This window comes from Pseudochaenichthys georgianus, chromosome 15 (genome assembly GCF_902827115.2).
Source record: "Pseudochaenichthys georgianus chromosome 15, fPseGeo1.2, whole genome shotgun sequence".
Classification (NCBI taxonomy): Eukaryota; Metazoa; Chordata; class Actinopteri; order Perciformes; family Channichthyidae; genus Pseudochaenichthys; species Pseudochaenichthys georgianus.
The window spans coordinates 12,885,203-12,908,105 of record NC_047517.1 but is presented as its reverse complement, the minus strand read 5'-3'; the positions used below and the strand labels follow the sequence as shown (position 1 = coordinate 12,908,105).

Genomic DNA, 22,903 nt, shown 5'->3' with positions numbered 1-22,903 from the left:
CCAGTGAAAAGGGGCATAGTAGGAGTCAAGATGGGACAAACGCTTAACATCATAACACAATAATTATTCATCCTGATTTTGAAAATTGATAATGACAAGATAAATGGAGTCAGGTTTGAAATGGGGAGCCGGAGGGCTTATATCATGGAAAGTGTAATTTGTAGTGTTGTCATGTTTTGTATTGCACTTCTATAATTTGACTTCCTTATTTGTTTTATGTTTTTACTTTATTGTATGTTGCACTGTTGGAGGAGAATGGGATTTAAGATTTTCATTAACTATTATATTGTAGATATTTTGCATATGACAATAAAGTCATATATATTGTAATTAAAACAGGCATAGTATTCGAACACAGCCAGAAGTCCACTGTATAAAAAAGCAACACTTCTCTGCAGCTTCAATTGCCGTCATGAATCAGGAGTACTGGTGGCTGATCCAACTTCAATCGCAGTTCATTCAATTACCTCATTAGTTGTGATTGAATTCATATGTTTCGAATACTCTCTGTCCAAAAAAAGCGACATAAGGAGAGGCAGCAGAGGGGGGGTGGATGGAGAGACTGCTGATAAGGCATTTTCTTGTGCCTAAACACATCCAGCCTTTATGTTTGCTTACCCTGAAATACAGCCAGAGACAAACTGTGTGTGTATGTACACACACTACACCGTGTGTTACCATCACATGTGCTTATGTAGGTATTCTCTCACACAACTGTAGATAAAATGACAAACTTTATATTTAACGCTGGCGGCCTCACTGCGGCAACCGCCATTCAGCCTCAGGGCCAATAAAATGTTTTTATTTAACTCTGCACGTCTAAATCCAGCCGTTGCTAAAGGGAAGAGCTCTGGTCTGCTGAGCACATGATCTCAGGCCGGGAGCGTGCACACTCACATTGTATACATCACTTCAGAGGACATTACATTGACTTACATGCATTTCATGGAGACTTATCCTAACCTTAACCATAACCAACACATGCCTAACCCTAACCAATTATTTACCCTAAAATTAATGATTCCCCTTATGGGGACCTCCATGTTGTCCCCATAAGGGAGGCGAGTCCCCACACGTGCCTGTAAACAGATTTAGGTCCCCACAAGTATAGTAATGCTAGGCCACACACACACACACACACACACACACACACACACACACACACACACACACACACACACACACACACACACACACACACACACACACACACACACACACACACACACACACACACACACACACACACACACACACACACACACACACACACACACACACACACACACACACACACACACAGTCTTGGTAGTAAAGTGGGTCATGGGTATTGGTTCAAGCTGGACCCGACACACTCACCTCCTGTGACCCGACACACAGATTCACACACTGATAAGAGTGTGGGGATAACTGCAGCAGTGGAAGAAGTACTCAATACTACATTTGTTAAAATACTTTGTTCCAAGTCGTGCATTCATATTTTCTTGAGGGTTTAATAATTATTCAGGCAGTTTCTTATATTATTATCTTTAAATGTAGGCTCTATGTGTGAATGTAGGTGTTTTAATAAAAAAAATTAAGTCATATTTTCCATCCACATAATAAATAAAAAATTGACTAAAGTACCAAAATGTACTTAAGTGTACACGCCCATTTTGGAATTATATGTCTGAACTTATTGGATAATGATTATTGATGTATTAATGCTAGATATTTCAGCCTATCATTTTAAATAATTATGTATTTATTTGTTGATTTATATTTTGCACTAGCTAATAATCTCATTATGTAAAGTAACTAAAGCTGTCAGATAAAAGTAGTGGAGTAAAAAGTACAATATTGGCTTCTATATTGTAGGGGAGCAGAAGAATGAAGTAGCATAAAATGAAAATACTTAGTTAAAGTACCTCAAAATTGTGCAATACTTCAGTAAATGACATCCCACCACTGGATACCTGCAGATTTACACTGCATACTGTATGGGAACAAATACAGGACACAACATTGTGTGTGCCCCACCCCACCCCCCCTCCTCTGCTCTCTCTATGAGACTCTGCTGCCTGGAGGACAAAGGTCAGAGGTCGTGTTGGAGCAGATTAGATGGGGGTAAAAGGGGTGAGGGTCACAGAGCAGGACAGAGCAGAGGGGAAAGGCCTGCTCCTGGGTGTGGGCTCACAGCTGTGGCTGTATTAGGCACAACAAGTGTGTTGGAGATTAGGGTGCAGTTTCTTTCAGAATCCGAACATATAATAATGAAGGTAATACATTCCACCCGTCTCAGATGGTTTTAAATCACTTCAAGACAGCAAAGAGGTACAGCAATCCAATATTTCACAATAAATAAGAGTCCAAAAGCAGAACACACTCTTAATGTGCTGTGTACTGTTAGCCCAATTTCAATTATGAACCAAACTACTAACCCTAAAGTAAGGTGGGGTTAAAAATAGCTCATGATTCATCGTATAAAGATGTTATTAATGTATATATTGATTTATCAAAGACAGACATCCCTTTGCTCTACTTAAACATGTGTTCCTTTATCACCACCGTTTGATGATACCACTTTGACTTCCTGTAGGACTTCTAAAGAGTGCTGTATTGGTACGATTGCTTAAGTTAATAAGAAGAAGAACGGGAGAGCCCAACACTCCACTTGGATTTCATTATGTTAGCCTCGATTTAGACTTCTTAATGCAATCGTTATAAGTTCTGAGAGTGTAGCTTTCCCATTCTATTTGTATTCAAAACACCAAGGTCATGTAAATATGGAGATGTTTGCACGACAGCACAAAGCGAGGAGTTGGAGCAGGAGGTAGATACAGCTTGGAGGTCGGAATGCAGAGAGCAATCCATTACATGTATCTCATAGACGATATCAGATCAACATGGATGCACCGCGATGCAGCGGAGGAGTGTGAGCTGAGTGGAACGATAATCCAACAGCAAACAATATGCCTGGAACCATGTAACTCTGACACAGCTGCATTTCCCACAGACAGCCAGACTTCCCAGATGCACAAACTGCTGCAAAGCAACTAGTCAGTGCACAGGGGAACTACTCATGCTCCAAAAAGGCTTCTTATGAACACACGGCCATGTATCAAAGTGGACCAGCTGTCACAAAGCGTTTTCCGCTGCTGGACATCACAACCGTAACATCGTGGTAATGGCAGAAACCAGAATTACAACCGAAGGAAAAGACGGACGTCCACGATTAAGAATGAGTTGCAGCTTTGTGGCTCCTGCACGCACACTTCTGTGTTCCAGGTCGAAACAATAACACGTACTGCCATGACAACAAGCGTGCTACAAGGGCACTGTTGCAAAGCCTTTCTCTGCTTATCAGAGCTCACGCACCGTGCCAATGTTACAATGAAGAGAGGAGCAGGCAAGAAGAGTGGAAATAAGTGACAGCAGGACAAAGGGAAACACAGCAGACTGAAAACACAAGTGAAAACAGACAAGATAAACAGCAGCAGCAGCCTTGGCTTGGTTAGGAGGATTCAGAGGCCTTCAGCAGCCAATAGAAACACAACAAAGGGAACCAGACCACTTCCTGGAAAAGGGTCTGAGTCGTGTGAAACTTCACCGAGGATGATCTGTTGCTCAACAACTCGCCTCTGAGCTCGATATAGACCTCATTGCAACTATCATAGTACATGTACATTATGCTTGCTGCTGGATACGAGATGGAACCTGTCTGATGTATTTACTATACGTTCAGGTGCACAGGGCCGTTGCATCTTCACATGTCCAAATAGAGTGCTGCTTGCAGGATGTTTTTGTAGGCAAATCTGAAAGTCAGCACATCTCTAGTTCCCTCGACAAAGCAAATGGAATTTTTTCCATTCAGTTTTTTAATAACTCAAAATTGTTCTTCAGTGTGTTAATCTCATAGACTGTATATATAAAGGTTCATCTTAACAAATGACCACCAATTTGATGTTTTTTTGTATAGCATTCATTACATTTCTAGATGGTCTGAACTTGCCCCCTAACATGTATGCATCTCTGAGAGTGTGTCTCTTTCTCAAACCAGCTGAATGTCAACGTCAGCATGCTAACATACGAGTGTTAGGAACATAGAACGTTTACTATGTTCACCATCTGCGTATAAGCATGCAAACATATGCTCACTAGAAGAAGGAAAAAGGAGTATGTCAGAGACTTTTAATATCAGTTATTTGGTAATGCACAGTAATGTTGGAAAAATGTAACATTTTTAACAACATTTAGGATTTCTTGAGCTCCTGGCAGCAAACATGTTTTTGTAAAAATAAAATGGTCAAACTGTTTGCTGTTGGACATTTCTAAAACACAAACCACATTTGTCAAACAACCCTCAACAGCTCATAACCCTCTACACTTAAACCTCATTTGCACAACTATTGTTGTTTCTCAAAGTTGCCCTGTGACTCAGATGTCCCTCCCTTTTTGTTGTTACAGCAGCGAGGAGAAGATCAGCTCCACAGACACTCATGAGCAGTGGCTTTGAGTGGTGTTACAACAGCGTCCCCCAGTGGTCAAACAACACCATTTGAATGCATGACTTTGTGTTACCATGGCTTCAAATGATTTACGGTTGCTTTTGTTTTGTTTTGATGCAAACACAAATATATCATTTGTGTACATCTTTTGCTATGCAGTCTTGCGTTTCTAAACTATTTGATTTCTTAAAACGACAAGACATGACAGTTTCATTTACAGTTCGAGATGACTTGCTGACCAAACTTTAACCAGTCTTTCCAGAGGTCGTTTAAAATGTGAATATTATACTTCTGCAACATCAACTGTGTTTACAAAGTCCATTTTAACAACCGTATATCTCTTCTGTGAACAGTCTACCTTTCTGTTTGTCCATTTCATTTCCTCTTGTGTGTTAATGATTATTTATAGCACTGGTCTGAAATGCACCATTCAAAGAACTAAAGTAACTTCATCTTTGACACAAGTTACACTACACTGTATACAAGTGGAATCACCTCAAGGTATTTCACATGTTTCATAAGAGCCAAATCATAATTTCTTGTTGCTAAGAACTATTCATTTTGCCTATTTGACCTTTGTTGCAAATACATGTCTGATAACCACTGGCTGATGTAGTTTGTATTCATGGGGAGAATCCCATTGTAACGGTGGAGCGGTTTGAGAGAGGGAGAAGCAGCAGACCTGTTCTTTTTCGAGTGCTCGTCCTTCCCCTTCTTCACTCCGAAGATCCTCGTGATCAGAGTGCTGAAGAGCAGAGTGGAGGAGTTCCTCACCTGGGGAACACACAAGGGGAAAAGTCCAGGGAGGATATGAGACAGGAAGAGAGAGTGTATGGCTAAGTGCATCCAGTCTAAGCCCCTTCTCTATAAACAAGGAGCGGCGTTAAATGGTGGATCGTGACATTTAAATTCCACTTTTTTTGTGTGTCTTTATCTGTTTTTTTAGTATGTCTTAATTGTATGTATTTGCATTGTGTCATATGACTTCTCCCTGCAGAACAAGTAGACTTGTTGTTGTTGACTTTAATTCTTACTGGACTTTAATTGAAGAAAATAAATGCTCTGCTAATTCAGTGTACTGATTAGGGGTGTTGAAAATAATCGTTTTTACGATGCATTGCGATGCGGACGTGGACGATTCGGTCTCGATGCAGTGATGGAAGATAATCGGTTATAGAGTAGTAACGTTGCTTCCTGATTTTCCGGCCTCGGCTTTACTATAACGTTTTTTCTGTTACTTTAATATCAAATCGGTCGGTGGCGCAGAGATCAGGGAACATACGTGACAGCGGCACAGCAACACCGAACACGGAGCAGTCTGCTTTATCCACCAACACAAGAACACCAGTCCAGAACCCACAGCAGAAGGACCCGCTCTGAATCACTCCGTGCATGTCGCTGCGGCTCAGAGACACAGACAGGGATTTATGTTTTTCAAAAATAATCGCGTTACAATCATGTCAGGTTTTTGGTGGATTTAATTAAGTCTTGGATTGCAAAGTATGAATGTCCTCTAGCAATTTGCAGACGATATATACGTGTGTAAAGTTTGTGAAGGCAGGAGGAAAAAAGCTTCCGCGATCACCGTCTCCTCTCCGTTCCTCCAAGCCCCGCCCCCTCCCTGAAAATAATGAGCGACAGGCTGACAGTGACCCGAAAGAAACTTTATTATTCACTTAATCACTGAGATATAATGAAGCTAACTTAATCTCATACATGCATGGGATTTATGCAACAGTAAAACAGAGAATGTGAGTGTGCACCCACATGCACTATTTTTGTTGTTATATGCTGTTGTAAATCCTCCTGTTGTCTGCTGTGTTCAGACTCACGTCCTGTGTGTGATGCCTCATTCAAGACATTCAGTGTCCTTTCTTAACAGAAGACCGTGGCTAGAAGCTGCAGCTAGACTGCAGAAGCATTAGCTTTTTGTTTTTGAGGATGGAACAACTTCACACACGGAGGCTAGACCTATACAATTCATTTATAATGGTTTATAAATTAATGTCAAGACATTTATGTTATTGATTTCTGAAGCACTTTCTAAATAATAAAAAGAGAGTTCATATGTATTTACTGCATGTATGCATTGATGAAAAATAAGCCATGTGCAGTAATATAGAAAATTGAGGATGCAACGCATTGGTATGAATCGTGATGCATCGTGATGCACCGGGATATCGAACCGAATCGAATCGTTGACAGGATAATCGTAATCGAATCGAATCGTGAGACCAGTGAAGATGCACAGCCCTAGTACTGATACCATTTCAATTCTTCAAAACAGTCCCTTGTTTGTAACCTGAAAGACCTTATAATGTAGAAGCATATCACGGAAATGCAGGGTTTTTTTATTGGCAGTAATTCAACATTACTCTTATAAAAAGACAATTATGAAACGTTATAGAGATCGCAATATGGGCTTATATCTCTTAAAGGTTAAATATGTGTTCAAACACCATAACGAATGAAGTATTGTGGGGCTTTAGAGCCTTGATATTGTGTTCTATAAATAGAGACTTTTGAACATATCTCTTTGGTACAGATCCTCTTCAAAAGTCAATGAGAACATCTCTTGAATCATATTGCACTTAGAATATCAGCCAAGATAATTGACAACGGGTGAGAAGGTGGGTCGTCGCGGGTTTTATCAGAAGCTGGCAAGATGTCCCTAAACCTGCTGAGAGTCCGCACAACTTGGCGCGCTAAAACTTAGAATGGAAACACAAATCAGTGCAGCATGATTCGACTCAACAGCCAAAAGACGTAATGGTGGATATTCTGTGATGATGTTAAACGTGGAAGTGGAAACTCACGGCCCAGACAGGAGAGGTGAAGCCCAAAACAGCAACCTGCATTCCGTCTGAGACGAAGGGAATGATGTTCTCCCCCAGACGGGTGTCCCGGTACAGAGCCCTGAGGATGTTCAGAGCGTGGACCTGTGGAGAGGGAAACGGATCATTTAACCAATATTCAACAGTATCTTGAAAGCACCGCTTGATTTAACATTTTAATCTCATTCCATGCTATTTGGTTACAAACATGTTGACCTGTTGAGCCCGAGCCTGTTTTTCAGGTCTCAGGCTCGAAAATAACATTCCCAGAACAAATGACCATATCTTCCCTTCTAAAAGGGTTAAAGCAATAATCGTTCTTCTCAAAGCAATGATACACCTGTGAGTTGGATGTAGAAGAGTCAGAATCAATATAGATGTTTTTATTTTAAAGTAGATTCAGATTGAACATCGTAAAACACTTTAAATTATTGTGTCTGTCCACAAAAAAAAACATCAAGCTGCCATACACTCTGGAAGCTATCATTAGCAACTCATATGAAAACATAAACATTGAATTATGGATTATCAATAACTTTTTCAAAGTGACAGACACATTGGATTAACCTATGGATTGACCTCAGCCGCGTTGTTCTCGTTTTAATGCCATTGAACACGACTTTTGATCAGAATAACAGCTGAGGTGAGCACATCTCCGTGTCTTGCTACCTAAAGCTACGTCGTGTGTTGTCTGGTTTTGCTTCCCCTGTCGCGAGTTCTGATCGCTCAGTGATGATACTTATATCTTTAGAATCTGTGTAATCTCAGCTTGCTGGCAAAGCTCGTTTGTGCAGATCCAATAAGTATATCGATCGATTTATACCTAGAGTTCTGTACTAAGTGCGTCAGCATTTTTTGGCTCAGGGCTCATTTAGACGCTTCTTGTGAGACTTGTGTTTTGTTTCGGTAAAAATTGTTCATATCGTCAGTTAGCTTAGTTTCTTCCCGTTAAGTGAGTATGACACATTCATAGTTTGCTAAATTTTAAGAAGCCCTGAGACACAGTTTTGTGAACAAAAAAGCCCGTTAAGCTCCGTAGCCCCTTAACAGGTTAAAGGAACCTAAGGGTAGGTCAAAGTGTATGAGGGATTAAAAGATCTTAAATCAGTCACAGCAGCATTTGTTCCCAGGTAAGACCGGACCAGACAAAGGACTCATGCATGAGCTGCTGGGGGGGTCAGACCTGAGGCACGGTGGAGCTGTCGGTGGTCCTGTTGGTGGAGGGCATGGCCAGAGCAATCAGTTCTCTCATGGTCAGCTTCAGCAGACTGCAACTGGACAGCTTGGGCTCAGAGGAGAGCAGGGCCTGCAGAGGGCAAAAGACACACATTAAAACACAATATGTTCAGTAATTACCGTGTAACACACTGCATCTTTAAAACGATAAAGCAGAGCATCACTGCATTATCTTTCCTTGTCAAAATCTGGTGCTCTTTTACCAACAATGCAATTCTGAGATTTGGATGAAGTCTTCAGCCTCAACCAATGATGCCTGAAGTGGAATACATATTTATTTTGAGATTTAAGTGCCATTCCATTTTATTAAACCCAAAGAACTACACAATTCCCTCAACTCAAAGTTTTGTTTTACTTGAGGATATAATTGTCTTTTTTTATGACAGTAAGCAGTTTGAGCAATGTTACATAAAGTGATATACCCCTTGTTAACAGTTATTACAATATACTGTATGGTTTGCCATTCATTTATATGTGTATTGCCATTAGCCTCAATACTTTAAGTTACTTCTTACTTTTGTTCTTAACTTAAAGAGTAGACTTCTAATCTCAACTGAATCAGGCCCATCAGTGGTATTTTATGACATAAAGTCACAACTTACATAAGTCTGCTTATGCTAAAGGCTCCACTGAATGACATCATCTGGATGTGCCGGCCGGGAGTTGAGAATGTGGCAGGAGAAGGTGACAGCAGTTGGCTGCTGTGTGAGAGCAGTCTGTGAGGGGGGGTGATGGGAGCCAGCTGTGTGTCTGGCCTGGGTTATGGTTAGGCCTGGGAGGGATGCAGGAGATGGAGCAGGAGGAGGCACAGTCTGGATCTGATGAACTCTCGGGTGGAGGAAGGTTTCCCGGATCTCACTCCGTCTCTCTGTGTGAAGGAATGCAGCCGACGCTCCGCCAAGTTCAAGTCCTGCTTCTCCACAAACGCTTTCCTCTCTCCCTCCCTGTTATCTTCTGTCCCCTTCACCCCCCTCTTAAATCCCCCATATGGGTTTTCCAGAGGTGGGAAGTAACCAAGTGCATTTACTCAAGTATTTTCTTAGGTACAATTTTGAGATATTTGTACTTTAATTGAGTATTTCCATTTTATGCTGCTTTGAACTTTGACTCCACTACATGTATTTAATACCTTTAGTTGCTTCACAGATGTGAATGAATGATGTGAAATATAATAAAGTGTTAAATCAGACTTTAGTTCCACCTGGAGTAAATTCACAAGCTACCCTGCAGTCTACAAAGTCATTCAAACTAGCTGCACCTTTAGCAGCTTTGAGAACACTTTCATGATCAGTCATTATAAAACATATCATATATATTATTCTGAAATGGACCAATCTGCACAACGACTACTTTTACTGTCGCTACTTTCACTATATTTTGATGAGAATACTTCTGTACTTTTACCTGAGTAACCTTTTGAATGCAGGACTTTTACTTGTAATATTCCTACACATTTTGGAGAAACCAGCTCGAGCGCGCTCGGATTTGAAAATACACAGATGGAAAAAATCTGCCACTTCCTTACAGAGCCCCTCCTCCAACACACACGAACGCGCACATGACCAATGACGGCACGAGATAAATGTGTGCACAGATGGAAGGCTGACAGGCAGGTAGGCCATCCAGTTATTTTAGCCGGGCCGGCTAAAATGATTGGTCGTGCTTTTTACAGTACTACCGAGTACTACGGCTTCCACAGATTTTGTATAGATCTTTTGTCAAAGCACTTCAGATATTCATTGCTATCGGGATGTTGAGAGCATTCCATGGAATATAACAAAAAGTGTATCTCGAGCAGGTTTCTCAAACTTACCTTTAAGTACAATATCTGAGTACTTTTCTGTGTTCTGCTTTACTACTCTTCTTCTTTACTTTGCAATATTTCCAGCTAGACAATAGGGATGTTTAAGGTTTTTATCAAGCAGAGAAACTCTTAACAAGTCTGCAAATTTAAATTCTGATTTACAGAAGATAATATTATTTTGTCATCTACCTTTTTTCTTACTTGTTTTATATTTATATTTATTTGTAATACTTATTTATTGTATTTGTATTTTTAAAAACAGCTTTAAATAGTTATATTGTTGCTCTTATTTTCAACTTAATCCCTCTTGCTGTGTTTATGTATTACACATCAGAGCAAATTCCCTGTATTAGCGAACCTACTTGGCAATACACTTGATTATTAATCGCATAATGTTTCAGAAATAATCCAGAAAAGCATGTTGCTGAAGTTTTCAAGTTTCAGAAAGGTACAGTGTGCATTTTGACCCGGTGGCGACAATACCTATTGACGCAGCAACCACTGTAAGTACTATTCTTGTTTAATTAGACTTCTCTATTTCAGTTATTCTACTCTGTATAATTGTTCTGTAGTTATTGTAGCTAAAACGGCGCTTTTGAGAGAATTTAAATCTCAGATCTGATCACGTGAACCTGTTACACTGCTCTCAGTAGGCAATCTAGGCTGCATTTAAATAGGCAGGGCCTCTCAGCTGTCGCCCATCAGCTGTAGAGAGTTAACTAATTAGAGGGGCATCGCACCACAGCTGTGAGAACTCAGCAATCAGGCATCCATTTAGGTAGCTCTTTCTTTGAGCGTCAGACCGACAAAGACCGACAAAGACATTGGAGTCCTGCGGGAGTAAGACTGACAAATAGTGATGGTGAGATGAAGCCTTATGCAGCTTTGAAGCTTTCCAGCCAATTGGTTCGCTAAAAGGTTCATCTCATGAGGCTTCCTCATGGGCTTCATTTGAACACAAACCCCCCTGTTGGTCAAAGTGTGTAAAACAGGCAGATTGGACATCTCAACAGTTTGCTCTATCTCATACCGAGTTCCCAATGAGTAAAGCCTTAGAATAACTCTAAACAACGAACATTAAATCATATTTTCATGTTAACAATATTGTATTTATTCCAGTTTAATGATTGTGATTGAAAAGCCTAAGGAGGCTGGTACACATTGCAAAGAGGGATTTGTATTCCTTAATAATATTAATAAACTTAACCATGTTGTAGCCTGAGAAAGGCTAAATATCAAAGAATACATTTATTAACTACATTATCTCATTTAGCTGTAGCTTTTATAAACAACAAAAAATACGTATTGTTCAGTCGTTGAACCAGGAACCCTGCGGTCATGAGTCAACTGCTTTCCAGCTGAGCCACAGCACACACACTAAAGCTCCCTGAAAACACTGGAACATATTTATTCATGTTTTTATTCCTACATTTATTTATGCTTGTATCTATTTATACTTATGACATGTTCCGACCTCTATATGAGTGAGGGTCTGAGCTCTCTTAATTCCATCTTGTCACCGGGACCGGTTACAGGAGGGGTAATATGGTTCTTAGTATACATCCATGGGTATTATGAGCGTCGTGGTTCAGCGGTTCAACCGATCTGAATCTCTTCCTGAAGCAGTCACGTGGTATCGACAGGCAGCGAAGCTTCGTTTGTCATCGGTGACGTCACTGGCCCAAAACGATACAAGCCTCGAAACATGCTTCACAAAAAGCTTCGGGGATTACTCGACACACGCTCCGAAGCCTCGGCGCAATACATAACATCACTACTGACAAAGACATTGGAGTCCTGCGGGAGTCACGAGGGAGGCAAAGAGGAGGCAAATCCTACTCGGATTGAGCTAAGTATTGCTGGTGTCTTATTTTTCTTTTCCTTAGCTTTCTAGCCCCTCATCCTATAATCATGTGTATTTTCTCCATTCCTGTTTATGTGTCTTCTCGCAATTATCACTGGCCCCGTGTATCTCCTAATCGCTATAACCGGCCTGCTCTCGTCTATCCCACGTGCTCCACTGACATCCAACATCTAGTTTCAGGCGGCCTGTGGAGCTGCCAGTCAGCTGTTCCTAAGGCTGACTTCATCTCTGGCTACGCTTCCCTGCAGTCTCTGGATTTCCTTGCTCTCACTGAGACGGGGATTACTCCATTCAACACATCCACCTCAGCAGCTCTCTCCACAGCATATTCCTTCTCCCATACACCCAGACCCACTGGCAGAGGAGGTGGCACTGGTCTCCTGCTCTCTCCCAAATGGAGCGTTTCCCTCTTCAAGCTACCTAACTTCACTCCTTCCACCTTTGAATTCCATGCCGTCACAGTAACCCATCCTATACAATTAACCATTGTTGTTCTCTACCGTCCACCAGGCGCCTTGGGGGACTTCTTGGAGGAATTAGATCATCTCCTCTCACACATCCCTGAAACTGGTCCTCCCGCTGTACTTCTCGGAGACTTCAACCTCCAGACGGGGAAGATAGACGAACTAACATCTCTGTTAACCGCCTTTGCTTTCTCACTGTCTCCGTCCCCACCAACTCATAAAGCTGGCTATGTCCTTGATCTCATATTCTCAAGGAACTGCACTACTTCTAACCTCTCTGTAAACCCGCTCCACACATCCGATCACTTCTTCATTTCATTCTCTTTACCCCTTTCCAAACATAACAAACTAATCTCTTCTCATCCTGCACTTGTCCGCCGTAACCTCCGTTCCCTCTCCCCCTCTACCTTTGCCTCATCGGTGCTCTCAGCCCTCCCTTCCTCTGACTCGTTCCAACTCCTGCCTCCAAACTCTGCTGCAGAAACTCTCCTCTCTACTCTCTCCTCCTCTCTGGACTCTCTCTGTCCTCTCACATCTCGGCAGGCTCGTCAGTCCCCTCCTGCTCCCTGGCTAAATGACGCACTGCGTGCTAATAGAACCGTCCTTAGGGCAGCTGAGCGGAAATGGTGGAAATCCAAACACCGTGACGACCTCCAAACCTATCTGGCTCTCCTCTCCTCTTTCTCTGCTTCGATCTCTCAGGCAAAAAGCACTTTCTTTCAAGATAAGATCCAATCTTCCTATTCCAATCCTAAAAAACTATTTTCCATCTTCTCCACCCTCTTGGACCCCCCCAAAGCCCCTCCCCCCTCCTCCCTTCTGTCAAGCGACTTTGTTAACCACTTTGAAAAAAAGGTTGATGATATTCGCTCTTCTTTTTCTGACTCACCTCTACTCACCGCTGGGTCACCAGACCCTCCTTCAACCGGCACACTAACCTCCTTTTCCCCTCTCTCGCCAAGTGAGGTTCTTACCCTCATTACCTCTACCCGCCCTACCACCTGTCCTCTGGACCCTATCCCTTCAAACCTCCTTCAGACTATCGCTCCTGATATTCTACCGTTTCTCACCCATTTCATCAACACTTCTCTAACTTCTGGTCACTTTCCAAACAGTCTCAAGGAGGCAAGAGTAAACCCTCTCCTGAAGAAACCCACTCTCAACCCGTCTGATGTTATAAACTACAGGCCTGTCTCTCTCCTCCCGTTCCCGTCTAAAACACTTGAACGCGCTGTCTTTAGACAACTCTCCTGTTATCTCCATCAGAACAACCTTCTGGATCCGCACCAATCTGGTTTCAAGGCAGGTCACTCCACAGAAACTGCTCCCCTTGCTGTCACTGAGGAACTGCACACTGCCAAAGCAGCATCCCTCTCCTCTGTCATCATCCTGTTGGACCTGTCTGCTGCATTCGACACGGTGAACCATCAGATCCTCTTTCGCACTCTCCAAGAACTTGGAGTTTCAGGCTCTGCACTTTCCCTCCTCACCTCATACCTCAAAGACCGTACCTACAGGGCAACTTGGAGAGGGGCAGAGTCCGACCCTTGTCAATTAACTACAGGGGTCCCTCAGGGCTCTGTTCTTGGTCCCCTCCTCTTCTCCCTGTACACAAACTCGCTCGGATCTGTCATTAGCCCGCATGGTTTTTCATACCACTGCTACGCTGACGACACCCAATTAATTCTGTCCTTTCCCAGCTCAGAGACCCAGGTCGTCGCACGCATCTCTGCTTGTTTAGCTGACATCTCTCAGTGGATGTCCGCTCATCATCTCAAGCTCAACCTTGACAAAACTGAACTGCTTTTCCTTCCGGGAAAAGATTGTCCCACTCTTGACCTGACTATCAACATCGGCACCTCTGTTGTTTCCCCGACTCAGACTGCAAGGAATCTGGGTGTGATCCTAGATAACAAACTGTCCTTCACTGCAAACATCGCTGCTACAACCCGTTGCTGCAGATATATGCTCTACAACAGGGGTCACCAACCTTTTTTAGGATGAGGGCTACTTTCAAAAAATAAAACAAGTCGAGGGCTACTTTTACTCCTCTTTTTTTGTTTTTTGCAGTGTATATATTTAGCACATTTTAACATTATTATATGCTGACCTTTAACCTTTGTGTGCTGTTTGGGTCTGTGGGACCCGTTTGCAGTGTTTACTAAAACAAAATGTTTGCAATTTAATTAATGTAACCTTTTTTATTTGGGGGTGGATCTCACCTCCTCTAGGGGGGTCCTCACCGCCTCATGAGCATGCATGGAAGATTTTTTTTTAAATGTTGAAGTGAAATGCATCAATCTGGTGCACTTTGAGCACAACATGAGTTCATGGATACAGCTCTCAACACTCACATGACAGGGAGCTGTATTTTCAATAATCCAAACATCTTTAGAATATGATCACAACCAATAACAAATCATTTAAACTTGTTTATTCTTATCTTATGTTACCTATTAGCATTCTTTCTTTTTCTTTATGCATATTTTACTAACCACTCCCCTTTTAAACAGTTTTTTTTACTGTCCTATAGTACACATTGGAATTATTTCTTACTTTATCTATATTAAATAGATAAAGGTGTGCTCTCCCTAGCTCTCTTTCTCTCCGTCTCTCTCTCCGTCTCTCTCTCTCCCTCCCTCCCTAGCTCGCTCACTCTCTCTCTCTGTCTCGCTCGCTCACAAAGGCTGTGTGCTCCTCCGTGGCGATGACGGCTTGCGTTAAAAAATAATAACATATTTGTAAAGTGGGGACACAAAGGTGATTTCGAAAAGTGCGGGGGACATGTCCCCAGTGGAGATTACGCCATACGTGTGTGTGCGTCAAGTGCAATAAATATATAAGTTACAACACACAGAGTAAAACTCTGCCCCTCATGTGTTGTATAGGCTCGCATGATAGGCTGTTCAATGGGGCTGATGTGTAGTGCAGATTCTGCCAGAAGGAAAATCAGCGGGGAGGTGCCACATCAAGGTTCCGCAAATCAAGCAAGAACGTGATTGGTCGATATTCATTGTGGGGTGGGGGGAGGGGTGTTATAGAGTTGTAGTAAGTAGATAGAGTTCGCTATGATTTAGGTTTCGTTTATGCATAGGGTAGATTCTTTTAATTACATTTCCTTTTTTGTTTTGTGTATTTTATACATTTTGGATTTGCTTGGCGAGCTATTTTTAGAACATGCCCGGCGGGCGACTCACGTTGCCCGTGCGGGCGACTAAGTGCCCGCGGGCACCGTGTTGGCTACCCCTACTCTACAACATCAGGAAGATACGTCCCCAGCTGACCCAGAAAGCGACCCAGCTTCTGGTCCAGGCTTTCGTCATCTCACGCCTAGACTACTGCAACTCCCTCCTGGCTGGTCTACCTGCATGTGCCATCCGACCTCTGCAGCTCATCCAGAATGCAGCGGCTCGTCTGGTCTTCAACCTTCCTAAATGTTCCCACACCACGCCGCTCCTCCGCTCCCTCCACTGGCTTCCGGTAACTGCTAGAATTCACTTCAAAACACTGGTACTTGCGTACCATGCTGTGAATGGATCTGGCCCTTCCTACATCCAGGACATGGTTAAACTGTACACCCCAGCGCGTGCTCTACGCTCTGCATCAGCCAAATGACTCGCTGCACCCTCGCTGCGAGGGGGACCCAAGTTCCCATCAGCAAAAACATGTGGGTTTGCTATCCTGGCTCCAAAATGGTGGAATGAGCTCCCCATTGACATCAGGACAGCAGAAAGCTTACACACCTTCCGGCGCAGACTGAAAACTCATCTCTTTCGACTCCACTTCGAGCAATAGAATGACTAACAAATAACTGCTAACAGAGCACTTATATACTAATAAAGGACTGGCTTATATATAGCCAGTTGAGTAGCACTTGAAATACTTGGCTCTATGAAACCTGATGTACTTATATGATTCTGTTTTCTTCAAGGTTGTGTCTTCCTGGTCGAATGCACTTATTGTAAGTCGCTTTGGATAAAAGCGTCAGCTAAATGCAATGTAATGTACAGACTTTTCAAAATCAAGAGCCCAAATCTGGCTAAGCAGAAGGGTCAGTGATGTCAGCGGTGCCGCCATCGTGCCGTTAACCACTAGAAAGAGCCGCCCAGCTCTGAAATGACTGCGATGATAAAACATGAACTCACGTCTACTTTAATATCAGTAATCAGAGGGGGGGGAGCAGCAGCTGAACAACAGTCTGAGTCAGTGGAGTGTTGAGGTAGTCGCAGATTACAACACATTGTTAGATGTGAGCGGGACTGGTGACTACTATGAGGGGGTCAAGCAAAGGACTGTGTGTGTGTGTGTGTGTGTGTGTGTGTGTGTGTGTGTGTGTGTGTGTGTGTGTGTGTGTGTGTGTGTGTGTGTGTGTGTGTGTGTGTGTGTGTGTGTGTGTGTGTGTGTGTGTGTGTGTGTGTGTGTGTGTGTGTGTGTGTGTGTGTGTGTGTGTGTGTGTGTGTGTGTGTGTGTGTGTGTGTGTGTGTGAGAAAAGAAGGCAGCTAGATTAAGAAACTCCATGTACTTCCAGCATGAGTGCGCCAGTGGCATGCCAAGAACCGTTGATTGCACTTCTTTTAGAAGTAAACAGGAACACATACAAACAGTATTTATATTACAAAACTTCTCATGTTACAGTTCAGACTGGATAAGAATGTATTTCTCCTAAATCCAGAGACAACATAATAAACATAAAGCTGGCAACACTATATTTTTCTAATGTTCAGGTTCGTATTTAGTCGTCTACTGTGACATGTCTCCAGGCTGTAATGTTCAGAAAGCTCTTTATTGTTCTCATCCTGCCTGTGCTGCAGCACCTCTTTTCACCCTCTGTCTGAAACCAGAGCCCAGTCTGCTCTGATTGGTTAGCTGGCCAGCTCTGTTGTGATTGGTCAACTGCCTAGAGATGTGTCAGATATGTCACGCCCCATAGCCTATCATGTGCAATGTGTTTTAGCGATAGCCAATAGAGGCGCTACTGCTATATTGTGATGTCACTGTGTGACGAGAGTAAACAAAGGAGTCCAATGGAGGCGTTTCATGCAGGGGGGGGGGGAATAGAAAACCCCACAATGCATAGAGCCTCTTTAATGTCACAGGCCTAGTAACAAATCAGGCAGCAACCAAGAAATTAAACATCACCACAAGATCACTAATAGCAACAAAGCATCACTGTGTGCAGATGGTTCGATTCACCAACGGTGAGCAAACCAATGTGACCGTCAGTCCTACACACTCTGAAGAGACTGAATCAGAGCAATGTGCTTTCCACTGACCAGAGTCTGCATCTCCTGCGTTCTGAAGTGTTTACAAAAAAACTATATCCCCTTGCACCTCTTCAAAATCCACAGCGTGAGTTCACTTTCAAAGCGCAGATACTTCCCCCAGTTGTGAAGCTTACACCATCTTTACCCACCTGGATGTAGAAGGGTATCCCCGCGCTGCGTCGTGTGGCACACAGCTTTGACGACGGGTCGCTGGATTTAACCTCCTCCAGAACCTCCGAGAGCCAGCGGGCCGGGAGCTGCTGCAGGCCCGGACTCCCACTCCTGACACACAGAAGCACACAAGACAGTCATTTTACATATACTTGCATTCAAAATGTTTTTGTCTTAATGATCACATTAGAACAGGGGTTCTCAAAGTGCGGCCCGCGGGCCAATGGCGGCCCTCGGAAATGTTTCTGGCGGCCCGCGATAGTTAATGTGGCACGCTGAAATGCATGCGTTATATTTTAATCCTCCATGGTTCGTATCTAGTAAGAATTAGAATGGAATTTAAGAATGGTAAAACTGCGCTTAACTGGGTTATTCAGGTTATGAATAGACTAAGAAATTGAGCCATGGTAGCAGTTTTAAGCTATTATTTTGTGCATTATCATACACGAGTGCCCTTTTTAAATATATAATGTAAAACTTCTGAATTATAATGTTACTTTGTTAGATGACCAGAAACAGAAATAAACATCATTTGATTGACGGTCTTTAACGGCTTCATATGGTCACCTGTAGTGGTTTGTGCATAGCGTTCAGGTTCTCTGCCAGAAGCTTGTTGTTAACTGGATGAAGATTTTTAGTTTGTGTTTGAATCTTAAATTATAAAAAAACAAGCTGAGCTAACGTTAGCAACAGTTTGGCTTGCAGCTCTTCAGGAACTGTGTCCGTCCACTAAGCAGCGTCGGAGAAACACACATTTTTAAAATAAAAAACTGCTTTTTTTGTGTGTTTTTACCAGTTTTATTCACCTGGGGCCTCATTTATAACGCCGTGCGTAGGATTCACGTGGGAAGGTTGCTTACGTCGTAGAAATCCAAAAAATAGGTACAGAAATGTTCCGATTCACCAAACATTGCGTACCGGCGAGGAAAGTGCGTACGGCACTTCCGACGCTGGTTTCCCTTTATAAATCACAATCGACTCGAAATGCGGTGCAGCTTTTGCGGGCTTCACGTAACGCCCAGATTTGCCTATAAATAGTCAAAGAAACGCCCATTCATTCATTCATTCATTTTGACTGACTGCATGAAGAAGATCGCAGGAAATGACGACGGAACAGCTAAAAAAGACATCTCACACCGTGTCAGATTTTGGTTTTTTTGGGGAGGTGGAGATAAATCATATTGTTTGGTGGATGCCGTTTGAACCAGAGTAGCAGCATGGAGGTCGGATCGTCACTTAAATAAATAAATAAATGGTCCGAAAAAGGTTCATGACAAAAACAATACACATACGTGTGTTTGTACCGGGGACAGGAGACACCCCCTTGATGAGAAACTCTAAGAAGTGATCGGGGAATCCCTCCGGAGTGGAGTCATGACGACTGGATCTGAATTATGTTTTCGTATTTGGTGGTTTGTGTCCCAGCTGTCTTTCAGCTGTGCGCAGCGTCTCCACTGCAGCAACTCTATATCCACCAGCTAAAGGAAATACAACTAATGTGTTGTGTTATATTAGCTGTACAATTTACCACACATGGTGTTCTTAGCTTCCATACCTCCCGTGTTTTATGAGCGACTTATCAAGTCTTAGCAAACGGCATAAAACATGATTAAACATGGTAGTATATAAAACCATGCTCGTACAACCTATAGAAATGCAAAACCGCATCATTTATGAGAAAACATTTCATAACATTAACACAACATATTCGAGGTGGTTTTAAATAACATATCCGTATTTATTTATTTCTCCAAGTTATGTGTGTGTGTGCACTGAGGAGTCTCAAACAGGCGTTTGTTTCATCATTTTAAGATTGGCTTTAATCAATGTTTGAAAATGAATTCTTCATATATGATAAATGAGAGGTAACGTTTTGTTTATGGTATTATTTCCACATATTTCTCTCCATTCTTCCTTCTGCCAACGGTGTTGCAGTTTCTCGTCTCTCCCATTTTTGTGCTTAGTGCGTACGCATGGGTCAGAGTTTGCGGGGAGGACCGCATGTTTTCCCGTCAAGTTAGTATTTTATAAATCGCAAACATTGCGTAGAAACTGGCGTACGCCATTTTTTGAGCTTATATCCCTTTATAAATGAGGCCCCTGGTCATGTTGGTATACAGAGGAGAGCATTGTGGATCATTTGTCTCCCAGTAAACGTATAGATAGAGCTAACAGGAGGTTTCCATAAAAAGAATGCTGCAATTTAGAAAGTGTCAGATTCATTATGAAAGGCATTGCAATTCACTTGATTAGCTTTCACTTCGATGAACAGACAGAAGTTTCCCGATTCTGATGTTACCATCACGTATTCAATCCCTGCTGTGAACTTTGTTACACATTTCCACTGTTACTCGATTGCATCTTAAAGACAAAGCTAAGAAGCCGGTCTGGCCAACACCTGCCAGAAACAGCTCTGCGCTGTTCTGTAGGAAGCAGCTGTTTAGAGAGCCAGTGGAGCAGAGAGGACAAAGTAAAACAATCCAACGTGGAGGAAAGAGCGAGGGGGGCCGCGCTGCCACACACACTCCAGGGCACTTCATGTGTACTTCATCACACACACTTGACACAACAGGGACGCCACACACACAAGAGACTTCCCCATTGACAAACAATAGGAATAAACTGTAAACCAGTTATTTACAACAAGGGGTACTTTAACCCACAGGGTACTTCTGCAGAGTCACACATCACTGGTGGAAACAGCTCAAAGTCATGGATAAATGGTTAGAATAGTTATCTAAAAGTAAATAGTAAATGATTTTAAAAAGTAATGTTCCCCGGGTGGCGCAGTACATAATGGCAGCCCACTGCTCCTAACACCAGCATGGGTCAAATGCAGAAAAGTGAAATGAAGATAAAGTGAGAACAAGTGAGAGTGCAAAAACAGTGGAACACATTAGAGCCAGAGCATCAAACGGGCCACAGTGAAACACCCCGCAATCAACACCCCATAACCCAGCACACGGCCTGCATACCGAGCACACACTGCTCTTCCCCTCCTGAAAACAACACACTCACATCCACACACACTGCCTGTGCTCCTCCACACAACCACCAGAATGTCGTCTCGTTTCACAACACACCGCCAGACTGGTTTCTGTTGGACAACAAAACAAGAGTTCTGTTTTAACTGCTCAGCGCTGGGTGGTTCAAAGTCAGCACGTGTGGCTGTGACGGTTTTGTGGTTCGTCACCTGCCGCGGGGCCGACGACATCTTCCGCAACTTGGCGGTGAGGAGGGAGAAACAGGGAGGTAGAGGCGGGAGAGTGAGATTCTTTCATGTTGTTGTCAATTAAAAGATTGTTTTTTTCTCTTTCCCTCAGGAAGATCGTCGTAGGATTCTTTCCATCAATAGCACATGGACGGGGAGTGTGAATTGGAATGTGTGTGAGACTAAAGTCACGTTTAATGTGGAAATGAAATAATGAAATATTAGTGTTTTACGGTGTTTTTTTTCTTTCTTTTTCCACACACAAACCAATACATCTGACTGAATATTTCACAATTACAAGTAGGTAAAGGAGTTTTTTTCCCAAGATTCTGATAAGATTATTAATATCAATCTGATCTGTGTCCAACAATTATGAAGCCACGGCCTGTGTGCTGGCTAGCAAAAAACAGTTAGCCTGTCCAAATAGTGATGTCACAAAAAGACTATACTACTATACTTTGGCTTGTACGATACCTAGTCGATTGACTTATTCATCTGTGTTATACATCCTCAGTATAAAGGAAACAAAACTTGAGGTAATGCGTTGCGTAAGCTTTTTACTTCTTGCAATTGCATTCATGTTAAAAAGTGGTGTCAACATACTGTATGGAGATTACCCTGCTGAACGAAACATGTAAGTATCATACATGTGTGTTAGCCAAGGGTCTTATGTCCTGCAATATTCTAAAATCCAATGAAAAAAATCCCAGAGTTTTTAGTCAAGGGAGTCCTTGCGATGCTAACTACAAAAAGTTTGTCATCGCTGTACCACTCTATTTGATCAGCTGGTTAATGTTTCTCATGCCGTGCGTCTGTTGGCCGTCCAGAAAGCTCCGTATGATGAATAACACCTATTACAAAGTCTTGACGTAATTAAGTCAATTATCCCTGAAGAGCGATACTGACAGGACCCGCCTACGTGCTAATGACAAGGCCCACTGACACTCTGTCATGATGGGGGCTAATGCCCTCAGCCATTCAGCGGTATTACCTTTCAGCCCTTTGCCCGCAATGTGAACACACACACACACACACACACACACCTGCAGAGCATCTCGGTGAGGCGTACAAAGCCCACATAAGCCAGTTCAAAGGCGCCACGATGACGGGACTGCAGGAGCTGCCGACGGAAGTACAGACCGACCCCCTCCACCTGTAACAGAGACACAGAGAGGGAATCAGAAACTCAACCACAACAAGAGCAATGCTGTCCAAGTGCGTGTGTGTGTTGTGTGACTCTATTCTCCAGTAGAAATGGATGTGTCCATTTATATGAAATAACAGCAGTTAAAATGATGATATGACATGTAAGGTTCCCCCCCACATGAACATTAGAAACGTGCAGGACGTGAGCATTGCATCAAGAAAGGTCAAGAAAGCCAATTGTAGTGTTTGTCATTTGTGTGTTGTCTTTATTGGCAACAAGTGCACTGTCCAGGCATTTCTGAGGTGCCCTTGAGCAAGGCACCAAACCCCCAACTGCACTGGCAACCAAAACACCTGCAGCCTGTTTGCTCTGACAACTATAATGTGTATAGGTCCAGTCCTCGGGGATACATAAAAGATGC

The 22,903-nt window shown here is 42.8% G+C and overlaps 1 protein-coding gene across 1 annotated transcript in view; it reads right to left on the bottom strand.

Moving 5' to 3' along the window:
* The window catches only part of LOC117459754 (tRNA (32-2'-O)-methyltransferase regulator THADA-like), a 141,955-nt gene that overhangs the window by 96,785 nt on the left and 22,267 nt on the right, over positions 1–22,903 (bottom strand). The window contains exons 23-27 of the mRNA XM_034100852.2: positions 22,379–22,488; positions 18,103–18,235; positions 8,505–8,627; positions 7,304–7,426; positions 5,170–5,261 (exon numbers count right to left, since the gene is read on the bottom strand). Of these exons, the coding sequence (XP_033956743.1) occupies positions 5,170–5,261; positions 7,304–7,426; positions 8,505–8,627; positions 18,103–18,235; positions 22,379–22,488 (581 nt within the window). The remainder of the gene's footprint in view (positions 1–5,169; positions 5,262–7,303; positions 7,427–8,504; positions 8,628–18,102; positions 18,236–22,378; positions 22,489–22,903) is intronic.